The sequence below is a fragment of the Odontesthes bonariensis genome, chromosome 12 (assembly GCF_027942865.1).
Source record: "Odontesthes bonariensis isolate fOdoBon6 chromosome 12, fOdoBon6.hap1, whole genome shotgun sequence".
Classification (NCBI taxonomy): domain Eukaryota; kingdom Metazoa; phylum Chordata; class Actinopteri; order Atheriniformes; family Atherinopsidae; genus Odontesthes; species Odontesthes bonariensis.
Genome location: NC_134517.1, coordinates 20,745,872 through 20,771,136, shown reverse-complemented (window position 1 = coordinate 20,771,136; position 25,265 = coordinate 20,745,872). Strand labels below are relative to the sequence as shown.

The window sequence follows — 25,265 nt, the reverse complement described above, 5'->3', positions numbered from 1 at the left end:
TCAGTAAGCTACCTTTAAGTCCTGAAGCCTGTGTTTTGCCGTTAGTTGTCATGTTCCTTTAAGTAAGAAAATTAGACAACACGTCACCTTGTTTGCATCAATGCTAATAAACTTGTGGCTTGTAGTAAAGTCATGGGATAATATAGGCACATCCAGTACATACACAGCAGAGAAAGAGATCTGGAAATGTGTGAGGAGGTTTTTCCTCTGGGGTCACAGATTCATTCCAATTTCAGCATTTCATATGTTCTCACACTCCCTCAAATGTCACCCTTCTTTGGGTGCTGTAAGAGTCTTTCCCTGTATACTCCCTTCTCTTTTGAGCGTAGTTAATACAAGCAGTCATAGAGTGAATGGACCAGCCGCACTGCGTTGCTTTGTTTGGTTCATGGCCACATAACTTGCCTTGTGCGCCGTGTTCTCAAGTAAAGCAAAATAACTGAAAACACTTCAGGTTACAACATTTTTTTTACTTAGTGAGACAAAAGAAAAATAATTGCACGGCTGTCATTTTATCGTGATTTACAGAACAAGGCTGTCTGATCGTCCACATCGCGTCAGTTTATTAAAAAGATGGTCACAAAACCAATGAAAACGGTCATTAGCTGCATCCTTAATACACACCGTATCGTCCTAAAAGGAAAACGTGTGGACGTAAGAACCGTTTCATCTGTGTGCAAAGGAAATTATCACCACCGGCTGCACTGAGATACAGTGGGTTCTCTCATTGAATCCTATGGAGGTCTGTAAACTGTGTGTAGGCGATCAATAGGTTAATTAGGACACTAATTAAGTCTAACTGTGAGAGACAGCTCCCGCTAGGTCAGGCCGAGAGAAAGGCTTTCAAAGATAATCTCAAAACAAAAACACGTCAAAAGAGGCATTTCTCAATCGTGTGGCTCCAGCTAAGTAATACTTGATGTTTTAGTCAGATGGTCTTATTACTGAAAACACCAGAGAGCGGACTAAACTCAAACTCAATCTAATGGTATCAGTTATGATTAGTGTAAAACCCTCAGATTTATGCAGGACTTGGAGTCTTAAATACAGCTCTGAGGACTGATGGGATTTATGTAGCTTCGCGTGGATAACAGGCTGCATGGTGGTGTGGCGTCAGCGCTGTTGCCTCTATGGAAGAAGGTTGCTGGTTCCAATCTCTCCTGGGGAGAGTTTGCATGTCCTCCCCATGTGCATGTGTGAGATTTTCTCCAAGCGATCCTGGGTTTCCTCCCACCGTCCCCAAAAAAACCCCAAAAAAACATGCACCTTAGGTTGATCGGTATACCTGAAAAATTTACTGTAGAAGTGACCGTGAGCGCGCGCCGTTGTTTGTGTAGTTTGCGAACGGTCCAGCGTTTCTCCTGCATCTTGCCCGACAGCCCTATTTGCACCGGTAATTATCAGAGACCTTTCACTCGAGTGCTTGTTACAACTGAAAATAAACCACTTCACTAAATGATGTGCTTATAGGTGTGGCCTGGATCACTGTCAAAACAAACAAAAACAGTGAACTACTCTTAACAGGAAACCATGACTGTTGGACCTTTAACATGTTACAGCAAAACAAAAAAAAACAAGAAAATGAAGAGATATAACTGGTTTTACTTGACGGCATTATGGATTACGATCTAACCACACCAACTCAAAAGGGATGCTCATCATTTGATTATGACAACTTGTCCTTGCTTCTCTAAAACAGATATTTTTGTTCATCACAGAAGAAAACAAAAAAAACATACCAAGTGTAACGATCTTATTGAGCCATGTCTGTCACTTGTTGCTATTTTGTACAAAGCTTTTAAAAATCAAATATTCATATCTTAGATTTAGATCAAAGTCAGTCTTTTCAAAGTGTGCCAGGCTGAAGTCAAATGGGATTATATCTGATCCTTTGAGAAACAGAAGCGTAGCCAAAGATACAAAAATCAGTCCCAGCAAATGTATTATGGGGATTAATCTCAAACAGACTGAAATATGATCAGAATATGATGCAGGCACAGAAACAAGAAAAAGAAACAAGCAAAAGGTCTTCCATAATGGGCTCTGAGCCCTCATCAGTCTCCTGCATCGAAAACTGAAAAAAACCTGCAATCCCTAAAACAAAAGCCACAATCAATCCATAATCGGTCCTGGTCTGCTGAGGCCAAGATAGAAATGTCTGAGCTGTGGGACGGTTACCAGAAATATACTTCCACTGCTCCAACTGCTGCAATATTTAGAGCTTTAAAGTGGGCATATCAGCTTCTTTTTTTTTTCTTTTTTTTTTTTTTTAAAGACAGCATCAGAAATCTTAAACTATCATCACAGTACGTATAAGAGTCAGATGAACAGCTGCTGATTCTGTAAAGTGGGCTCTGTTTCAGACAGGCCAGGTATGCTTCAACCTGCCTCGGACCTGCGCAAAGCCAACAGATGCAAAACAGACGGGACAGATTATCGGGGTAAAATTAATATCCGAGCTACATGAATTAACCACATGTTAAATGTTCAGCCCTGGCTGGAAGAACAGCGGCGTGCAAATATTGGAGCAGACGCACGGATCTACATAACCACAGTCTCGTGTGTGCTGCGTGTGTGTTGGGGAGACCGAGTGAAACACAGCAAAGTAATAATGTGGGAGGACTTTTAAACTTTGCGTATTTAATCAGCACCTCCAAATCCGAGACCATGGTCTTCGGCCGGAAAAGGGTGGAATGCTCTCTCCGGGTCGGGAATGAGATCCTTCCCCAAGTGGAGGAGTTCAAGTATCTCGGGGTCTTGTTCACGAGTGAGGGACGAATGGAACAGGAGATTGACAGGCGGATCGGTGCGGCATCTGCAGTGATGCGGGCTCTGCACCGGCCCGTCGTGGTGAAGAAGGAGCTGAGCCAGAAGGCGAAGCTCTCGATTTACCGGTCAATCTATGTTCCTACCCTCACCTATGGTCACGAGCTGTGGGTAGTGACCGAAAGAACGAGATCGCGAATACAAGTGGCCGAAATGAGTTTCCTCCGCAGGGTGTCTGGGCTCTCCCTTAGAGATAGGGTGAGAAGCTCGGTCATCCGGGAGGGGCTCGGAGTAGAACCGCTGCTCCTCCGCATCGAGAGGAGTCAGATGAGGTGGCTCGGGCATCTAGTGAGAATGCCTCCTGGACGCCTCCCCGGTGAGGTGTTCCGGGCCCGTCCCACTGGGAGGAGGCCCCGGGGAAGACCCAGGACACGTTGGAGAGACTATGTCTCTCGGCTGGCCTGGGAACGCCTCGGGGTCCCCCCGGAAGAGCTGGAGGAAGTGGCCGGGGACAGGGACGTCTGGGTCTCTTTGCTCAAGCTGCTGCCCCCGCGACCCGATCCCCGGACCAGCGGAAGATGATGGATGGATATTTAAGCCTCATTAAGAACACATTTAATTTGTAGCTCCTGGTATGGCATAATACACAGCCGAAACATTAATAATTTAAAAGGTAATCTAAAGCAAAAAGGCAGCAACAACAACAACAAACGGAAGAACTCACTGCATCAGTTAAGTCGAACATCTTGTTGCCATCTGAAACGTTTTAATTACTGCAGAACTTCTCACATGGGAGGCTCGCAGTGTATAATTGCAATGTGGTGAGATACTGTTTAAAACAAAAACAGCCATTTCTTACATATTTCCCTCTGTGTTTTGACAAGGTTGCAGATGGATGATTGCCCCGTGTCCCTGTAAGACTTTTCAGGTTTTAATGAGGCTCCATTAGCCTAATACTGTCTGGTTATCCCCCCCCCCCCGTAAACAGTTCCACAACTGATTTGACATAATTCCATCAATCGTGTATAATCAACACTGAATTCAGCGACTGCCATCCAACACAGCACCTAACATGAAGACTGCCACAATGCCAGACGAAAACCCTCCACTAACTGACAACAGCAGGAAGCCAGCAGCCTCCTGTAGTGTGCCATCAACACTCTGGATCAGAACAGCTTTCTGCCTCGCCGCCTAAATGCAGGCCACTACAGATTTCCTGGAGAGGGCCACACTGTGAAGAAGATGAGGCCGTGGAGGTTGTGTTGTGTTTAAGAGGAGGCAGGTTTCTGACAAATGTGTTCGACCTATCTGCTTCATCTTCCCTCCTTAACCCATAATCTCCCACAGTAATGAATAATGACAGCTGCGCATGGCTGCTTTACCGCTGAGGCCAATCAATTGGCCTCCTTGAGATTAGCCCTAAACTGCTTAACCTTCAGCTCGGCAAATCCAGAAGCCCTCTGCCCTGTGATGTAGTCAGGTGACTGTATTGATGATGGCTGTCGGGATGCAACATGCCAAACTTGGCTAAACAAGACAAATTGCGGCAAAGTAGAGCGTGCAGTGGACCCCTCTCTTATCTAATATAAAAACTTCAGCGCATGCACCATTCGTCATTTCCCAACTAATCTCTAAATGTCATCCATTGCTGCAAGACAGAATCTAATGCTGCACAATGCAATGGGTTAAAAAGCAATCACATGAACTTAATGCATATTATTCTTCCTGATGAAAATCAATTCGGACATAACTACAAAAACACTCGCTCCTTAAAAATAAGTTGGAAGAAGTTTGGAGATCACATCCAAGCTTTGTCATGCATTCACGCCGAAGGTCTAATTATAACTCGGCCGGTCAGCTGTGATCTTTCTCTCCGAATATAGCCGACCACAGAAGACGCAGGTGTGAAGACAAAAGCCTCGGACCAAGCCTGCATTTCTTGGAGAGAAGGATTAAGGTCAGCTGCCAAGGAATCACTCTCGGTTTTAAAGTGCACCGATGTTGTAGCTTGTACAACCAGCACTCAATAAAAGTGGAGGCACGAGATCTGAGAGAGGTAGAGGGAGACTCTCTCTCTCAAGGCATGCTGGGAAGGAGAGCAAGATATCTTAATTCAGCTTCTTTTAACTAAATAACACACACACACAAATTTCATTAACACTATAGTCAAGACAAATTTGTGTGTCTGAGTAAAATGTATATTTTTTTCGAAGATGATGCCAAATGACACACTCTTCAGCTTAGAAGCATTTTAAGGTGATCAAAACTTTTTTTTTTTTTTTTTAAGCAGATGGCGATTCTACTCAGACACATGGAAAAAAAATAAATGCTCAGGTTAACATACCTTGTAAAATTTGTCATCATTAACCTTTCCCACACAGCAGTAGTGCTGCAGTATTGCTGCAATAATAAAAAAAAAAAAGAAAAAAAAAAAAAAAACAAGACATCCCCCATTAAGCCGCCCTTTCGCTCATCCATACCGACCTCTGCAGCGTAGCAGAGCATCAATGTGTGGTTTCTAACACTAGCAGTTTTCTAGAAGAGGGCATAATTGAGTAAAAGCACCGGCGTGCATTGTTGAATTTCACCAGGGTGAATTCTTCTCAGTAGCAGCCAGTATAGGATGCTGATTGATTGGTCTGAACTTTCTGTGCTTTGGGCACAAACGAACAGCTAGGGTCCTGGAAAGATTCTCCCATTATTATGCTCTGACTCTAGCAAAAAAGGTCCATCTGCCTTATAATAGCGCTGAAGCGCTGGCGAAATTCCTACCGTCTGTTTGAGAGCTTCCGGCTCTCTTAAGAATGAAAGACTTCATGCAAAGACTCAAATCTATTTTGATTCATGCAGCACGAGGAGAGGGGAAACGGCAGCATTGCTGGTCGCTCTCACGGGAGGACCTTCAAAGCTCCTCCGTTGTCAGAAACAGAGCAGGATAATTCAGCAGCTGCTGAATTAGTTCCACACACTGCCAGTGGGATTGCAAAACTGCTGCTTTAGACTTGTTTTTTATTAAAAAAAGAATAACACAAAAATAAACCCACAAAAACCGGGCTCAAAGACATTCAGTGGCTCGAACCTTCACAGTCAAATTGTTTTGACACGTGCCATTTCACTGCCCATTTTAATGTGTAGCAACCTGTGTATTCAACCACTCCATGGCCGGCACATTAGCACTCCGCCTCTGGGAGATGACACATGTAGACGCTGTCCCGAAGTGAAATCTCACATTTGAGGTTGTTTGGGGGGGGGGGGGGGGGGGGGGAGCAAACAAATGCAGGACCAGACCCACTCTCAGTGACGACAGCTGTTGTTGCATGTCTGCATGCCACCCGGTTCAGCAGAAATTCAAGACATCAGGGGAACGGAATACCAATTCCTTCTGTTTGCTGATATGCTCCTAACCATGCAATCACAATTCACTTCATATCACTGTTGATACGCTGCTATTCAACACCATCACTCGCACTTCAGTTACATCTGCAACACTGAGATATTTTATCCTATGCAGAATATTTGCACTATCTTTGGCCCCGTTTGTCTCTGCCCACTATCAGTTTAAACAGAACACCCACTGTCTGTCTAAGCAGTTCACTGTGCCTACCTGTTGTTGTCTTGTGTGCACCAACCTCCATTTTACATATCATTTGTGAATAAAACCACCACATGGAGTGAGGAGAAATGCAATCTCACTCTCATAAATCTATGACAATTTAATCATTTCATGGTGTAACGTGTGCTCTACTTTTAGAGGCACAGCTTTGTAATTACTGTGACCATAACCAGGATTTTTCTAAGTCAAAATACATGAAACACCACACCCTGTTAGCTTTACAAGCACACAGAAAACCATTTCTGTCCGACTGGTTAGTGAGACTTGAAATGACTGGTGCCATTAGTACACACTGACTCACAAGCACAAATGTCTGGCTCTGGAAATAGACACATTGAATTCATGCTTTAGAGTGCAGGAGTTCAAGTGATCTCAGAGAGTGAAACAACCCACTTCGACTAACTTAATTCATAAACACTGGATGAGAAGCTAACATGAGTGTTTTTTTTTTGTGAGTAAGAGGGTTAAAACACAAGCTGTGTTTGGTTTGTGGGGCTGAAATGCAGGCCTGAGGAAGCCAACTCTGGGTGAAAGCAGTGTTTACAGTCTCACAGAGCTAGCTCAATTTTTAACCGGGGAAGATCTCCATGACAACCTTATGTATGCAGAAAGGCTACACGGGTGGAAAATGGCCCCCATATTGTAGCGTGTAAAGACGATGACATGTAAAAATTGATAGCAGATGGCTAGGAAACAATATGACTTGAAAAAAAGGCTAAATAATCATAATTAGCTTTAATCATCAATCCAGCAACCAATTCTTTAAAAGCCCTTGGCCGCCAGAGTCTCATTCAACTCTTTCATTTTTTGACTGCAGGGTCTGCATGCAGCGATCTCAGCTCAGTCATAAGGACTTGTGCTCCTATTCGACAGCTACATTCCTCTAAGAGCGCCGTCTGTACCGCCATCCCTACGCAAAAGACATTCCCAGTCATAACTGTTCTCACTGGTGGAAGAAAAGCTACCAAAAACTGTCTGAGCAGGGGCGCCCCCCTCTACCTACATTAAGCTTTTATAGGCTTATCTCCTCTGAAAACACCTTCTTTCTTTAAACCTCCAAACACACTCAACCTGCGTTCACTTTGCACTGTCGTGTAAATAGATTTGAATTGATTAAGAGTTGAATGCATAGGCCATGGTTTCTTACTGCACTGAAGCTTGAATGTTGCTGAGAAACAAATCTCATTTGTTTGTGGTCTGATTAAATCGTTGGTGTCATGTGCGCATACATCATTTACGTTTTTTTCTGGTTTGTGTTCACAGATCTGTAATTCAGGAATGAAACCTTTATCATCATAAGAAAAAGCAGAAAAAAAAGGTAACAATGCTGGAAATATCACAATACAAACATAACACTGGATGCAACACTTTGTCTCATTTGCTACAAATAAGGATTTTATTCAAAACCCATGGTTCACATTTGACTGCGCGGTATAATCACCTTGCTTACATCACAGTCATTCGAGTATCATTTCACTAACCACATATATCCATATTAGGCTAAATGGCTCCATGCTGCCTTTCCGTTTAAAGGAGGCTAACTGAGCCTGAGTGAATGAGCACCCAGACTAGATTACTATGTAATGGCTCAAAATGAAATAACGCAAGTGAGCGACATTAAAACCACAAGACCCGGTCTCCAGCAGGAACCTTAAAAACAAGATTAACCAATAAATCTCCAGGTCCCCCTGCTCTTAAAGTGGCCACGTTTCTGCAGAATTAATGTATGCATCTAATTACAGAGAATGGGGACTGCAGGAAATTCAATATATTCAACTCAAACTCCAAGGTGAGCAACAGTATGTGAATTGATCACAGAATGTCACTGTACTTACCATCAACAAACCCTCTTATTCGACTTCTGAGCCTGACAAGGACACAAACAGGAAGGATTCATTCCGACTTTGACAACAGCCTGAATGAGCTAGCTATTCTGCGAACCCTTGTCATGACAGCCACTCTGTTGCAGTCATTTGGTGTTGTTGAGACACACCGCAGAAAATCCCTGAATAGAACCAACCCCTGCTGATTGTGTGAAAGCACACGTTCTCCGACACAAATCCTTTGACATGTATTGCAGAGGATTCACACGTTGGCCACCACCGACAGAACGTGCATCACTTACCAATGGAGGCAGATGAGCTACATGGCCTGTGATGCCCCCCCGACTAAAGATTAAAGGATTCCAAACATACAGAAAGGAGGAAACAAAAAGTTAGAGAGAGAAGCCGATATATATATAAATAAAGAAAATGTGAATTTGGCTTTGCTGTTGCTCCAGGACAGATGGATTCCTCTGGTTGGCTATTCTCCATGGTGAGTTACGCAATAGTTTCCACTTTAATAATGAGGGGTAAAAGAGTTCAGTGCTGTCAAGAGAATACCTCTCCTGTGCTCATATGTGACAGCTGGGGGTACCGATTTGTCTCTCTTCACTTTTCTTTTGCCTTCTCTCTCTCTCTCTCACACAACCCCCCGACCCCCAACCCCACCCCCCCCCTGAATCTTTGCTTCATTCACAAGCCTCTCCGTCCCACACATCTCCTCTATCTGCCCAAGAGACCCCAAATTCAATTACTGTCAGGGAGCAGCTGGAGGCAGACCAGGCTGCACAGGTGCAGCTTAAAGGAATTCAACATGTCAAGTAAACGCATCCCCGTGCAAGCATAGCTACAGTATAGCATGGAGTCGAGGAAAATGCAGCAATTTTTTTTTGCTTTAATTAGCTATCAAGAATGGTGGGAAATGAGTCCTTAACACTGCAGGAGAGTGGTGCGGCAAAGGTGAAGCCAGGGCATCTGCAATAAAATAAGGCACTGCAGGATAAGGATAATCCCCTGATATCACACCGCTGGCTGGTTCCGACATGTTAATTAGATCTCGGAATCTCAATGAGAAATTCATAATTCATTGAAGAAGGACAGCGCTGCTTGCTGTGAAGCAGCAGAGGCTAACCAGCTCCCCTAAGGGTTTTTTTACCCTTTATGAGACCAGGGGGACATCAAAGAGAAAGTGCGCGCTGTACCCATCATGTACTGGGATGTCGACCTGCCCTGCAAAGACTCAGTCAGTGCGATACAGCACCGTGGGTCAAGGGCTTAATGAAAGAATCAGAAAACCGTCTCCGTCTTTACGGCGCAATGCTTGGATCAACGGTGCATGTGTGTGGATTCGGAGAAAAAAACAAAAACAAACACAAGATAAGCCGGGTTATGTTTGCATCTGCTTCATTTTGCCATTATAAAATGACAGCAGGCTAACGGGCACATTGTCAGATACAGTCGACTCCACCGCTGTCTGAACCAAACAAACACGGGACCTTCCACAAAGACCCATCCATCTTGGTTACCATAGGAACAAGGCTTATTATAAAGGCATCAGTTTTCCCAAAGCACCTGTGCACGTATAGAAAACAGTGCTGCATAATGCCAGACTTAAGCTGCCAGCAGCAGTGACAGCTTTCATCAGTGGCTCTGCGTCGTTTCATTCTGCTCTTCCAGGACGAGTGAATAATGCAGGTGAAAAGGAATCACACCAACATACCTGTGTTACAGCAGGTGTCTGTTTTAATGGCACATATTTCTTTTTTTATATAAATCAGATGTCACTCCTCCATTTCCCTTGCATGCAAACAATCCTACAGCAGGAATATCCTATGCTTTATCTAATTCATCCCAAATCTACGGGAAAATCTACATTTTCGTCTCTTTTTGTCACAAATTACTGAAACGTGCTGACTAATAATAATTAGTTCATTTTCTATTGACCGACTGGCTAATCAATTAGCTACTGAAGCGTTTGCACATTTATGACACATAAACATCTAAATCCAGCAAGCTGTTAAACGTGATCGAAGTCCCATAAGCTTTGGCTGCCGATTCTCAGTTAATCCACTGATTTTAAAACGTGCTCCAAAGACCGAAGTGGAAGTGTCGCTCCCGACCGCTTTCTTGGCCGAGAATAACAACGGTTCAAATCAGATTGTCCTCAGGTGCTATGTCACTAGGACCTCAGTGACTTCTACAAGAGCCCGAGCTTTGTCTGAGCCGTGGCTACTTAACTAAATCCACAAAGAAAAGTGGGATGTGGATTGTAGAGTTTAGGAGTGGTGATATTACCTTCTAATTACAACTCATTCATCCCAAATTTTTAGGTAACTCAAATCAAAATTTGCAGCTTAACGTGTTATGTACCGTTCGCCATCAGCTACCAGATCATTCCAACTGATGTTCTTCTTCGTTTGCTCTCATATTTCACGGCCCAATTGCATTTCAGGATGTGAGGGAAGAAGATGGCTGTACATGGGAAAACAACCCCGACCTCCACCACTCCCCGCTGCGGGATTTCAATTTCATGCCATGAGAGAAAGCCGACCAAGGGTTCAGAGTTCACGTGAGGAACGCATGAGAGTATTTTAAGCTGGGAGATGGCCAGCCGGAGCAAGAATGATAAAATTCATGTGAGGAGAATGCCGACAGTTTCCGAGCACTTTCACCATTTTCCAGCTCTAATGTGCATCATCCACCATTGAGACACTTGAAAGGGGCTTTTATCTATCAACTGCATGTCTGAACTCTCCAAAACCACAACATAGCATCGCACAAATCTTCTATGTGTGTTCTTGGTGACACTGAGCGTCTGACACACCCACCCTCTCTTTCAGAATCCCTGCCACCCCAAACACAAAGCCATCGTTCAGGGGAAACTAGGTCAGTCAACAATGAAATGAAAACAAGCTAATAATGCCTCAAAACTTATTGTGAGTCATGTTTTAAGTCAAGGGATTTGAATACAAAAAAAAAAAGGAAGCTCCACGTACAGCGCATCATGCAGAGCGCTGTGTCTCCTGAATATGTTAGTCATAAATGATGTGCAGCAGCGTATCCCAATGCTGGCACACTATGCTCACATTAATACCCTGTACGGAGCCCCCGCCATCACCCTCCACTCCTCTCCAGCAGATATCAGTGGAAGACAGAAGTGTGCAGCACGCCAGCCAGCTTAGACGCCCCTTATCCACGTCTATGTGTAGCCATGGCAACCCACACATAGACCAGCATGCTTACGTGTGCCCTTTTAACTAAGAACTCCTACAGTGTTTAAATTTGTAGCGATGTTGAAGAAGAAGGATCCAAACTACGACCTCGGAGGGTTTTTACGCGCCGCAGCTCAACGGCCTCTCTGGCAGCAGAAGGTGGGACGACAAAGGGCAAATAATTCCTCTCCATGGTGGGAGGTCACGTAAAGCGGCTGGATGCATTTTCTAAGAGAAAATAACAACGGATTAAAGTCAGCCGAAGCAACACCGCTGAGACGTCAGAGCTTACGAACAAAAAAAAAAAAAATAATTCCATCTTTAGGCTCCCCAAAGTGAACAAATGTAACATGTTAGCAGAACAGACAGCAGTGACAAATATTAGATGCCTGGATGTTAGTAATTCCCAGTCTCCTGGCTGTATCAAGGCCTCTCCTCCCTGATTGTCTCCCCTGCCAGGCTGCAAACACTTTCTCTGGTGACACGGTAGATCAAATCAGAGAGGCGCTATTTATCTGCTCACTGTCTCTAACAATCCTTCCATTCACAACTCTGCAAAGCCAAGCTTCCTCGAACGGGTGAGGGAGATATACGGTCACCATCTCCTCGCCTCTCTCCACCAGTTTCTCCTTTTAGCCTTCAGATTCATTTGCCTCGGCGGAGACACACTGTATAACCCGGAAAATGTCCGCGTACATTAAAGGGAGGCCAGTCACAGCGCAATTAATCGTGATAGATTAAACTGTTACCAGTGCATGACTCATTGGCGGAGTTTGGAGAGTTGGCGGAATTAACAGAGTTGCTTGCCAAGCTCTCTCTGCTTCTGAATGTTCTAACATCCAATCAAATCGTATTTGAATTAACATTCAGCCAATGAAAGCTCATCAGGAAATATTCCGGCCAAATAATTCTCTGCACCCATGTAGCTGCCCCTGAGGCGCCCCTGTGAGGCAGAATGAAGCAGACCACGTCCCCACCGCAGCTCAAACGTCAACAGGATTCAACTCATTGCTCTGCCTTCCTTTTATAACGCATTTGAAAATACACAACATGAAACACGAGATACTGAGAACCTTCAGTGGTATGTGAAGTGCAAAAATGCTTCGCGTGTTGAATTTCATTTGAACGAACCCGTCTCGCCACGAAACAATGCAGAGGGTGGAATTCTGGAGTTTACGGGCGAGTGACTATCACCAATTACGCTGCCCTAAACCCGAGTTAAACTTGATGCCACCAAACTGTGCTGTGATTTTTATTTTTTTTCCCCCTGCATCCAACTCCATTTATATTCAGGCACCGGTCCAAAAGGTGGCGGTTTCTCTAAGACAGAGCTGAGAGAAACCCCTCATCGTGTTTCTGCTCATTAAGTGTCAGGACCTCATTGCCATTCAGCTGACAACAAGGCAAACTGGATCTGCTCTAATTGCTTCCTGTGACAGTGAAAGGCGGACAGCATATGGGGCAGAGAGCGGCCAGTGGCGGGTAGATGGCGAGCTCTCTGGACTGGCGAGAGTGAGAGTCTTGCTCTAAATCATGCAGGTCCTTTTGTGACACGGCCTCCCTTTCGCCTGGGCGCTGCTGCCCCGGTTTCTCTGAGCACTTTCTGGCTGTAAACATGCATTAGTTATGGGAATGCGAAAAAAAGCAACAGATGTCTTCTCTGAGTATCTAGTAGGTTAAATATAGCTGGCCACATCCATAAGAAGAAACTAATCTCGTCGGTGCCAGATTCTTGGCAATTTCACCTCCTAGCTCATTAAAATCAGGTCTCAGTTTGCTCTGATGAGATGAACATAGGAAAGTGTATCAAGGAACTTTAGAAATAAGCAAAGGGAATGCATTGCGACTGTAGATAGAGTGAGCCGCCTCTCTCCGTCACACTTCATGTCAGGGAGGAAAACAATTTTATGTGGAGGAATGTCGGTGAAATGATCTATGTATGCAGTCAAATCAAAGTGCTTTGTGTTGGAAGGAGTAATCATCAGAAGGCAAATATTACCATCAGCAACATCAACTGAACACAGCTATGAAGAACACTGATCTATAACCTGAACTGACAGAGCAAAAGCTGATGCTGAGAGCATCAACACCCCCCCAAGTTATAGCTCTGAAGCTCCCCCACGACTACGCGTTATGGATGAAAACCGTACAGAGAACATTTTTAAACATTCTCAGTGTTGATACTGTACAATAGCAAATCTAAAAGGAAAGATTGCACAACCATTCAACCCGCTTCAGCCTCTCCTGCAGGACCCACTGTTCCCAGCTGGGTGACAACACCCCTTCAACACATCTTAGGTTCGACGCTGGGGCACTTCGCCCAGCCGGTCATGCCTGGTAGAACCACTTATAGGAGTCATAGAGGGGACATCCTTATCAGGTGCCCGAACCACTTCACATGACTATTTTCGGTGTGGAGGGACAGCAGGTCTACTCGGAGCTACTAACACATTGCTGAAGTTCTTGCCATCCTGCTAGGAGAGCTCATTCCAGCCATTTGTATTCACCATCTAGTTCTTTCCATGATCATCCAAAGCCCACAGGTCATGGTGGGGATCACAGACTGCTGTAAAGCTCAGCTCACTCCTCATCACAAAGTTACTCTACACTGAACGGGACTGCAAAAGCGCTATATTACCTAGGGTCAACCTTATGGCCCCACTTCACACACCCACACACATTTAGCAAATTCAGCAAGCTAAAAGGCTCACAGCGACAGCAGCAATGCTAAGATGCCAATAAATGCTTTAAGTGCCGAACACAAAGACAGTCGAGGCTGATGAGAGTGTCATTTTTGTTATAGATATAGAGATATTATGTCATGAGAAAAACTCAATAAGGATGCCGAATTAAAAACAGATCCACGTAGTTTATCGTAGTTAAAAGGGAAGATGTGAATATCAGTATCTAAATTCAGACCTTATAGTTGTTCTACAGGTAGAGCAATACATCACCAAAGATGTTGGGACACATTATATATCCCATAATATATACACAAAAATGTCATTGATGGCGATTTTATGTTTCCATTAAAGTAGTTGAAAGTAACAAGTAATAAGTGTCAACTGGTGACAATGTTTTTTATATTTTTTTTGCCTGTGTATGAACTTAATGCCGATTATCCCCAGAAAGCAGAGGGATGAGGTGTTGTGGTCTTGTGAGTCTTGTTGAAATGGAAAGTAAGACAACAAAAAAAACGAGATAAAAGGAATCATTGCTCAGCACCTTTAAAGAGTTGCTGTACAACGATTGTAATGGCTAAAGTGATGGATGGTGAGAACAGTCTCTAGCGACTCGGAGAGGAAAAGCAGAGGCAAGTAGTGCAACAGGATAAGGAAGCAGTGTCTGAATCTTTAATGAAGAAAAACTATGTTGCTAAAATAAGTATTTCATTACGCTAATTAGTGCGAGCGTGACACATTCTAGTATTTTAGCAGAAGGTTCGGCTACCGGAGCCTGACCGTTTCCTTCAATTGCAGGAGTGAGTATGACTCACCTCCCTCCCTTCTGCCTTCACCAACCCATCCCCCACCCCTTAACCCCCTGAATCCATGCTCCAATCACACTCTTCACAGACAACTTCTGCAGCACTTCAACCAGCCATCAGCAAGACATCAGCACAGACAGAGTCAGCCTGAGGAACACAAGGCAGACTGAGGACTGCAGTCCGGATTTCCTGCTCTACTGAACTCTCCATCAGCGAAACAAACAGAAGCAAATCAGTTTCAAGCAGGAAAATAATTCATTTAAATACATTAAGAAAGAAAGAAAAAGCCTTGGACTATATTAAAATATTGACTCAAGTGTCATTGACAATCGATCTGTCTGCCGTTACACAGTGTTCAGGTTTTTACAGTCAGACGTCATCAGCGTCAACACAAATGTGTTCACAGCCAAAGTGTTAAGTAGGCCACAGCATGGCATGTGACCCACAAGATGGCTCAATGGCCCCTTTTTGTTTCCCAACCATCCGATACTCCGCCTGCCGAGGTGGAAATTTACCCCACCTCAAACAGAGGGACTTGGAACTAAAGCCTCCGGTATCAGTAACGGGGGTAAGGTTAGACGTTTTCTGCTTTCTTGATGTAAAAAAGACGTCCGAGATTAAATGTCCCCCTTCGGAACAACACAGGGTGTTCCTGCGGTGACATAAAAGATGAGAATAATCGCTTGAAAAACAAGTTTTGGAGACAATACAGGAATCTCTGTTCACTGCAGCGGGAGACCGACATCAGCAGCATGTGAACCAAGTTGGTCTGTCCTCTGTATTCACATCCACGTCCAATATGAAACATTTAAAAAAAAAAAAAAAAAAAAAAAAAGTCTCTAATTAAATGCAGTAACTTCTGAAATGAAACCCCTTGCTTTAAGCAAACCAAATTCCGACTGAGATAATGACCCATTCATTTTGATCAAGTGGGTGTGTCCAAAATTCGGATCTCGTTTCTCTTAAGGAGGCAAACGAAAACAGAAGCGTGATGGTGAACTTGAATTTTTTCTTTTCTTTTTTCAGACACTCTTACCAGCTCAAATGTGAGACAATGACTGGGAAAAATAATATATGCTTCACCGACACCTCCAGGGAAAACAATATAAAGCCCGCTGAGATTGTTATCTCAAGTGCAGACTTGAAGTAGAGGACATAATGTGTGTTAAATTGAGCATGAATGAAGCTTTATGTTAGCAGGGGCCTTTTGTTACCCTCTCATGAGCTCCATCTTCAGCTGCTCAACCAGCATGGGAAAAGAAAAAAGAAAAAGGGGGGGGGGGGGGGGGGGGGGGGGGTTCTAATTCGTCATCACCGCCTCTCAAATACAAACTAGCAGTCATTTTACATCCTAATCAAGGGCAACTTACTGGGGAAGCAACAGTGTGTCTGCATTACTTAAAATCCACCAATTCCGTTTCTCCGACTGACAGAAACGGAAAATGTTTCCGACTGGAAAAAAATTAAAAAAGCTGTCGTGGTCTGAGAGGTTTTATGTCAGAAAATCCAAAAGTCATGAGGGTATTATTTAGGACAGCTGGAGCCAGATGTGTGTAGACACAAAGCAAGATTTACAAAAGTCGTGCATACATGTAGACATGCAGCTCATGACTGGCTGCAGACGGTCCCCAGTTGGTCATTTTCATTTCAAGACATCATTTTGCGCCACAACTAGGTAATGAAAGCAACGGTAAAGACCGAGCAGAGATTTTACCGGATAGAAAACTGAGAGCACCATCTCTGCAAGTTTAGAGGAAATGACCGTGCAGAGTTTAAAACGATTTAAAAAAAAAAAAAAAAGATAATGAACATCAGGGCTAAGTGAAGAGGACGGGCAACTTCTCTTTGCAGCGGATTGGACACACAGTCGTGCATTAATCAAAAGAGAGGCACACGGATATACGGACGTTTTACGGACGCAGCACGTTTGCTGTCGTGTCCAACGAGACGATCTTGTGCCACAAAACCTGAATGCTCTCCGAGCAGCATTTTCTTTTCAAAGTCTAATAAAAGAGTTCCTTGCAGAGCCATGATGTCCAGCCCCCACACACAGCTGCATTTATTTATAGCACCGCATATCATGAAAATCAAATGATTAGGAATAAAAAAAAAAAGAAAAAAAAATAATTCTAATACTGAGCAAGTTAATGTTTTCTTTTTGGCCCCATTTCCACCTCATATCAGGATTATATGGCTACAACATCGTATCGTAAAATTGACCCGGTATAAAAACGTGTGTACACGTGGTTTAATGAACAGCGCGGAAATACACAGCATATTCTAGAACAATTTGTGTGCACGAAAAGGCACACGCATGGTTTTTCTGCGTACGCGTCACTTATGACACCTTGAAATCCAGTAAAAGTCTGAGATTAATCCTGAACTTAGAGTAGATTTTACTGCAGCCCTACAGATCACAAGCTCAGTGGCAGGATGAATAAAATCCCTTCCGAACCTGCTCTGCCTCAGATGTAGGCTCAACTGCCTCCGTGACATTCTGCTCTCAAAGGTCACTACTGGAAAGGTCACTACTGGCAAACCTTATTCTTCCCACGCGAAAAAAAAGTCAAGGTCAAAAAGACATACGACACCAAAGACTTTTTTAAAGAGCGACCGGGTAAAAGATTCCAAAGAATCGGGACTCTTAAAAGAAAAAACGAAACGCTCCATTGCCTGACCCAAAGCAAAAGAAAATAATAGTTTCAACGAAAAACTTTTAAGAGGATTTCACTGTGAGAATCTAGAGAGCCTTAAGTGTTAAGTACAACACAAGGTATGACTGGAGAGATTAGCAGGGATGAACAGGGAGAGCCACCTTGCTGTAGGGACATCTAGAGAACCTTGGGAAACCGCCAGAAGCACGCTTCCATCCCGCACTGCACACTCAGTGGCTCAGTGGTTAGAGTCGGTCGTCCAATAACTGGAAGGTTGGCGGTTCAAACCCAAAAAGATTTGGTGGAACTGACAGCTGGAGGGGTGTCAGTCCACCTCCTTTTCACGGCCGAGGTGCCCTTGAGCAAGGCACCGTACCCCCATGCTGCCCGGGCGCTGTGAACGGCCGCCCACCGTTCCAGGTTGGCATCTGTCTCTATGAGTGTGTGACCCTGTGCATGTGTGTGTGTGTGTGTGTGTGTGTCAACAGGTGCCAACCTAGATGGGTTAAAAGCGGAGGACAAATTTTGTGTGTATGCATGACCAATAAATCTGATCTTAATCTTAATCTCTGTAACTGCTCGCCTCCATCACCCCCTTTTTCTCAGCCTACTCATCTCATTCCGCTCTGGACACGTCGCTGCTTCTTCTTCTACTTCATGGAACGATGAGCAACAGCATTTTTTTCGCTGTTCTCCACCTCGTGTCTCTGCCGTTAGATTAAACTCTGAGAACATTTTCCAGTTCAAAGGAGTACTGGGGGAAATGGTGCCAGCAATTAAGGATAGGACTGGTGCTACCGAATATATTTCATCTCAAACTGAACGACAAATCCCGAGAAAAAGACCCACACTATCTAAGGACTTGTCACCCAGTCTTTTTTCCTTTGATAATAGATGTAAATCTTTGAAAAAAAAAAAAAGAAAAAAAAAAAACAACAACTAAGGAACTAATTTCAGCCGTGGATTACTCGGCAAGCAGGGCAGAGCATGTGCGGCTGACTCAGAATGAACCACAATGTAAACGTTCGGTGCAATTAAGCTAGAGGGATGGATGCAAACCGTTTGGAACATTAGTTTATATCTAAACCGTTAGGAAAGCATAAAAAGAGCACAATCAGTGTCTAATTTTAGCTTTAATCTGCGAAACTAGCTCAGACCACGGTGTCTAAATTTAGATCACTGCGATGAGAAAGTTAATCCTTTAAATCTGGAGATCATGAATGGAATTCAAATTACAGCTTTTCTTTTTTTCCCCCCTCCCATTCAGAATCAAAACTGACAATCCTATTTCTTTTGTCCTTCTGTTTGTTTTCACTACATTTTCTCTGAAATCGTCAGAGGTTCTCACACCAACGTAGGAAAGCACAGTAAAACCTCACAGAGTCCAAGGTTGTAAGGAGGTAACGGTGAAAGAATAGAAAAAATAAAAAACAGCAATAATGCAGATTTGAGACAGTCAGGAGGATAAGGAAGCAGCGAACAGACATTAAATATCACCATAATAAAAGTGGAAGAATACTGAGATTACTAAAAAAAGGATCTCACCAATTTCATCCAAGCATGCAGCATTCAGTTGCCATGCCAACCTGTTACCAGACTGCTGCTGCTGTGATGAAAATGGGAAATGCTTCTTGACCAAACTGTGGTAATGAAAAGTCTGATTCCCCACATTTGTACCGCCGTCAAGAAAGGTGACTGGGAAAGATAGCAACTCACCGAGATGTCAAAAAGCTCCTCGGTATCGTCCAACATACGGACCCTGATGGTGATATGTCGCCCAGGGGGCATGACCGGAGGTCTGAGTCCAGGATCCAACGTACTGATACCAACGGTGTCGGGGGCTCCGAGGCGCTGCCCTGCTCCGGAGGGCTTTGGCTCTGGGTTTGGCTCTGCCATGGTGCGGTGCGCTGCTCACTGCCCAGCCTACACCGCATCAAAGACACAAAAGCATGTAAAAAAAACATCCCAGTAGTCAAACTTCTTTTCATTCACAGTGTCGATGGTACAGGTGGAGAAAAGCGCAAACATTGTGTTACGACCCAAAGGACAGAATGAGCAACCTTCGTGTCACAGTAGCAGAGTAATTGCAAATGCAGTATTTGCACTCAGCACTAATGGCTGATAATTATTGCCTGTGGGAGACTCAATTACTGCTTGAAAAAAAAAAAAAAAAAAAGAGGAGGAGAAAAAAAGAAGAAAGATCCAAGCCAGATTTTGTTTTCAAGGCATAAATCAGGCGGCCGGAATTCAATTTGACAAATGAATCACAAGGCTGTGGTGTAAAAATCAAAGAGTCAGCACGACAATTGATTCGGGAAGTCATAAAAGCAGGGCATTATGGCTTAAGACAGAGACATACTATACTTTGTGTTTAATAGGTCTCAAGGGCAGCAAGTCAAACATGTAAAGACGTTGCAGGAGATGTGAACTGAAAGCCATGAATGAAGAGTAATCTGGGAGCAATGGGAACCGCTGTACAGAAAGAAATACGAGAGGTAGCAACTTTGCAAATGTTGTTCCGTTCTAACCAAACAAGTTACCCACCAGACCACCTGAAACGTTTTAGTTAAAGAAAAAAAAGCCAGAGCCAACATAGCATCCAGTGGGCTTAACCCAAAAATAATATACTGGAAGGTAGGTTTGAAGTGACGTAATGACACGGAGCTGTGGGGAATCTCTGGCTCGCGACAAACTATAGAGAGAGAGAACAGATCTGGTTCTAAACTTGAACCAGCCTGGCACAAGCACCACGCTGAAAAGGGGTTTGGGTGTTAACAGGACTGGGGAGCTTTCCAAATAACAACATGCCTTCAATCGCTTTTCTCCGGGTCACATTTACACAACAGATAGGAACACTAAGGTGATGGCTGAATGGCACTAGATGAGTCAAAGTCAAACAAATCCTGTTGAAACCGGTAAAAGTAACGGAATAAATGGTTTGTCTACTCAAATCTTATCGTCCATTTTTGTGTGTTTAAATAGCAAAAAAAGGGTGGATAAATGGTCTAAAAGGATCTGATGAAACAACTGAAAATATAAGGTCAAAAAGCAATGGCTCGTGGAAATTCAGTAAATGCTGGTTTCACTGAGTAACTCTGCAATCTGAGTCTGTGTTTTTAAGCAGGTGGAGGACTGAGTTTGGACAAAGTCAGTTACTTGTTGGTTCTGGGTGGACACCCGAGCAGGTCCCAAATAGCCTATATATTGAGTGTCTCCATCACAGCGGTGCGTCCAGCGGGCGGCAGTTCAGCTGCCGCAGAGGTGAGTGACTGCTGCCAAGTTAAAGCTGAAGAAGGCATTTCAAAGGAGTGGATAATGTAATCATCCAGAGTGTGTGGAAAATAGGCCAAGGACAGTGGATACACTACATTTTGTTCAATGACGGTCTACCTGATGCTTAAGGGAGGCACATAGAAAGGTTACAGGCTAACAGATTGGAATTTTGATGGGTCCCAGAGCTCAAGCAGATTTCTTAGCAAATCTTCTCAAGCATTTTACTTACAAGATGGGTTTGAATGTCTTGCCGAATGAATGACTGATTGCCAAACTCATTTTTCTATGTTTCAACATCTGGTTTCATTTTGTGCCTCGTTTCATTCTGACCATATTAATCTTTCGGTAAAACAAACAAAATTAAGAAGGGATTGGATTTTTTTTCCCCGAAGGTCATTCTCTTGAGTTGTATTTGCATTGGCTAATTGAAGGATAACACACAGTTATTTCACATGCCACATTGTATCATTCGCACCTGTCTGTTCCCCATCAGCACACAGGAGAGAGTGCAAATATTGGTGTTTTCCAGAGAAAGCACAGACTTTCTCTCCACGGGCCTGATGAAATCCAGACCCAACGCTGTCACTGGGAGCGTGAATGGGGGGGGAAAGAAAAAAATTCAGACACCGGTCGTTTACAACATTCGATCCTCACCCTATCATCGCTCAGTGGCTCTTGTCTTGATTATTGGCAACTGTCTCATGTCTAGTCCGTAAACTCCCGGCTTCTATGACTTGCGCATGCATGCCACGTAACCAGAAACTCCTCAAACAAAGCACCAGTGAAACGGAGGCCAGCGAAAGAGTAGACCGTGATTATTTCAGCCAACACATGCCCTCCCTTGCGCCGAGCATCATGAATCAACCAGTCATGAGTCTTGCTCCATGTGTTGCTCTGAATGGGTAACATGGAACCCGTGCAAATACACAAAACGCTCACCAGCTGTGCAGATGGCACCTTGTTCCCAGGACCAGAGTGTGACCTAAAGCACAGATGCCCGGGTATACAACGCCAGGGGGACGTTTACAGACTCCTGACCGATTCTCAGGGCAAACTGCCCCTGCCTTTGAACTTGTTTGCTTGAAATTCCCCACTTATGTGTAATGCGCAGCAGTGACTGCTGGCCTGGGCTGTAACAGTGGCTCCTCTGTGTGCAGACCCCCCCCCCCCCCCCTCTTCTCACTAAAGTCCACCACTGCACAGCTGGAAACCTTTAGTGACAGCTGAATGCCCAGAGGCTGCGGTTGATAAAGCCAGCTCTCTACCTGAGAGAAGCATAAGAAGGGGGGAAAAAAGGAAAAAGGAAAAAGAAAAGAAAAAAAAAGCTCAATTTCCTCGGTGTTCTGCAACAGATAGTGATACCTGGGTGTGGCTGGTATTGCTGATGTTACCTCTGTATCATTGGCATCATGACATGTGTTTAAGTAAAAGGTATGGCAACCAACGGGATGTGGATGGTGTCACCTCTGGTGTAAATGGCAGCAGAATATGCTGAAACCCAGCACTCGGGGAGGTCTTTCCTGACTCATCGCTCAAGGTCTTCTCAACATGAGCGTAATGTGGGTTAATAGAGCAGGCGGCTGTAATCCTCAGGACATTATCAGACAGGCAGCGCAGGAGATGTGACATTACAACACTCCTCCGACTTACCTGGAAGCGAAGTGGCATTCAAAGCGGGCACACTTCCTGGCAAAATTCCGATGAATTAAAAGTCACAGTGATGCACGAATCGCATATTACAGCAACGACACCCGCGCGACTGCGGCGCGTGCTGAGGAATACTTGTGCAAGGCAACCCACACTGCAGGACAGAAAGGACGAAGTCACTAACTGGCCGCATATGAGGAATTTCACACGGGGAGAGTTGTCCCCCTCCCTCGAAATCCACAGGACCACAAAAACAACATGGGAAAGACACTCCAAAGACTTAACCCTAATCTCCTCAAACAAGTTGAATCACTTCCCTTAACAGCACACTGAGGGAGGACTTGCGCTGCACGATTCTTACCCCTTCTCTCGTAATGCGGGCTCGTCCACACCAAAGTATTTCCCACAGCTGAAGGGAGATATTACATCCACGTCCTGCCGTGGTGGGCAAAATGGAACCCGGTTGAGTTTTAGACGCAGCTCGCACCGAGGAGGAGGCTTCCTGCGGTCGCCATGGCGGACGACTGAGTGAGTGAGCCTGGGAGAGACGGGATTACATTGGAGCGAGCGGCGGATCCTCTCCCGGTGCCTTTAAGTCAGACAATGAAGGAGGTGCAGCACCTCCACCTTCTCAGCACTACCGCGGCACCGAAGAGCAACAGCACCACCTAGCGGCTGCGGCTGGAACAACCCAACTGACACGATAATTTTAGCTTTTGCTTTACTGCTTGTCGCCCCCTTTTAAATGAAGCAATGTCACATGTAACCTAACATCCCAAAAGGATACGATGGTCACAGGTTTAAACTCTCTATAGGGGTTCATTTGACAGACTTTTGAAGATCTGACCAGAGGACTGAACTGTACTGAATCTGGTGTGAGGCATAAGTGATGCAGGATTGGACACAACACAGTGCAAAGAGAAGCTGTAGAATGTGTAACGCCACTGAACATCTAAAAAACAACCTAAAGATTGGTTGGAAATGTGAAATGTTGTGCAGCAATGGAGGAAGCATACGCGTGTCACACCATCAAAGCACTCAAGTTTCAAGTAAAAGTCCTGCACTGGAAATGTTAATCTCAAAAATACATTCATAAAAGCTAAAGTACTCAATGTGTTTGTGAGTCAATGGTTATATGATGCATGAATTAATCATTATTACTCACAAATATAGATTCATATTTTCAGCGTGGATCGGTCTGCTCACAATTATCGAAGCGATTGTTTGGTTAGTAATAACGGTGAACATAGAGTGTTTTATTAGCAAAGAAATGGTGGGAGATATACATACATATGTTTATATGTATATTGTTTGGATATAAATCATTTCTGTACCAGAAAATGTGGGCATGAGACAGATGATATCAATAAGTTCAGCCAAATAAACATGACAACTCATTGTCCACAGCCCAGTGGGTTGTTAGATTCCATGGAAATGAAAGAAAAAGACAGGATCATAGTTTTTTGTTTGTTTTTACATGACATGCAACAAATATATTTGTACTTCTTTTTGCCTTGTTTGAGATATATTTGAGTTATTTATTTGCCATTTCTTTTACTTAAGGTGGTATGTTCACCACATCACACAGGACTTTCACAGGTTATGCATCATCTACATTACATTGTTTCCCCTTTAACATTTAGATCCCTTTTTTATGTTCTCTGGTGGGATTCTAAAGTAGATAGAATCATCTTAATATGAGCCATCTTGATAAATCATTCCATCCATCCATCCATCCATCCATTATCTTCCGCTGGTCCGGGGATCGGGTCGCGGGGGCAGCAGCTTGAGCAAAGAGACCCAGACGTCCCTGTCCCCGGCCACTTCCTCCAGCTCTTCTGGGGGGACCCCGAGGCGTTCCCAGGCCAGCCGAGAGACATAGTCTCTCCAACGTGTCCTGGGTCTTCCCCGGGGCCTCCTCCCAGTGGGACGGGCCCGGAACACCTCACCGGGGAGGCGTCCAGGAGGCATTCTCACCAGATGCCCGAGCCACCTCATCTGACTCCTCTCGATGCGGAGGAGCAGCGGTTCTACTCCGAGCCCCTCCCGGATGACCGAGCTTCTCACCCTATCTCTAAGGGAGAGCCCAGACACCCTGCGGAGGAAACTCATTTCGGCCGCTTGTATTCGCGATCTCGTTCTTTCGGTCACTACCCACAGCTCGTGACCATAGGTGAGGGTAGGAACATAGATTGACCGGTAAATCGAGAGCTTCGCCTTCTGGCTCAGCTCCTTCTTCACCACAACGGGCCGGTGCAGAGCCCGCATCACTGCAGACGCCGCACCAATCCGTCTGTCAATCTCCTGTTCCATTCGTCCCTCACTCGTGAACAAGACCCCGAGATACTTGAACTCCTCCACTTGGGGAAGGATCTCATTCCCGACCCGAAGAGAGCATTCCACCCTTTTCCGGCTGAAGACCATGGTCTCAGATTTGGAGGTGCTGATGGTCATCCCAGCCGCTTCACACTCGGCTGCGAACCGCTCCAGTGAGAGCTGAAGGTCACGGCCTGACGACGCCAACAGAACCAAATCGTCCGCAAAAAGCAGAGACCCGATTCTGAGGTCGCCAAACCGGACCCCCTCAACGCCCTGGCTGCGCCTAGAAATTCTGTCCATAAAAATTATGAACAGAATCGGTGACAAAGGGCAGCCCTGACGGAGTCCAACCCTCACAGGAAACATGTCCGACTTACTGCCGGCAATGCGGACCAAACTCTGACACCGGTCATACAGAGACCGAACAGCCCATATCAAGGAGTCCGGCACTCCATACTCCCGGAGCACCCC

General features: G+C 44.7%; 1 protein-coding gene across 2 annotated transcripts in view; it reads right to left on the bottom strand.

Moving 5' to 3' along the window:
• The window catches only part of LOC142396642 (FERM, ARHGEF and pleckstrin domain-containing protein 1), a 52,499-nt gene extending 29,416 nt beyond the window's left edge, over positions 1 to 23,083 (bottom strand). The window contains exons 1-2 of one of the 2 annotated variants that reach the window (XR_012772554.1): positions 22,837 to 23,083; positions 19,272 to 19,478 (exon numbers count right to left, since the gene is read on the bottom strand). Coding sequence is in view for 1 of the 2 variants with exons in the window: in XM_075479600.1 (XP_075335715.1) it covers positions 19,272 to 19,451 (180 nt within the window). In the remaining variant the exon portion in view is untranslated. The remainder of the gene's footprint in view (positions 1 to 19,271; positions 19,479 to 22,836) is intronic. The other variant, XM_075479600.1, reaches the window with a different exon arrangement.
• Positions 23,084 to 25,265: the final 2,182 nt, after the last annotated feature.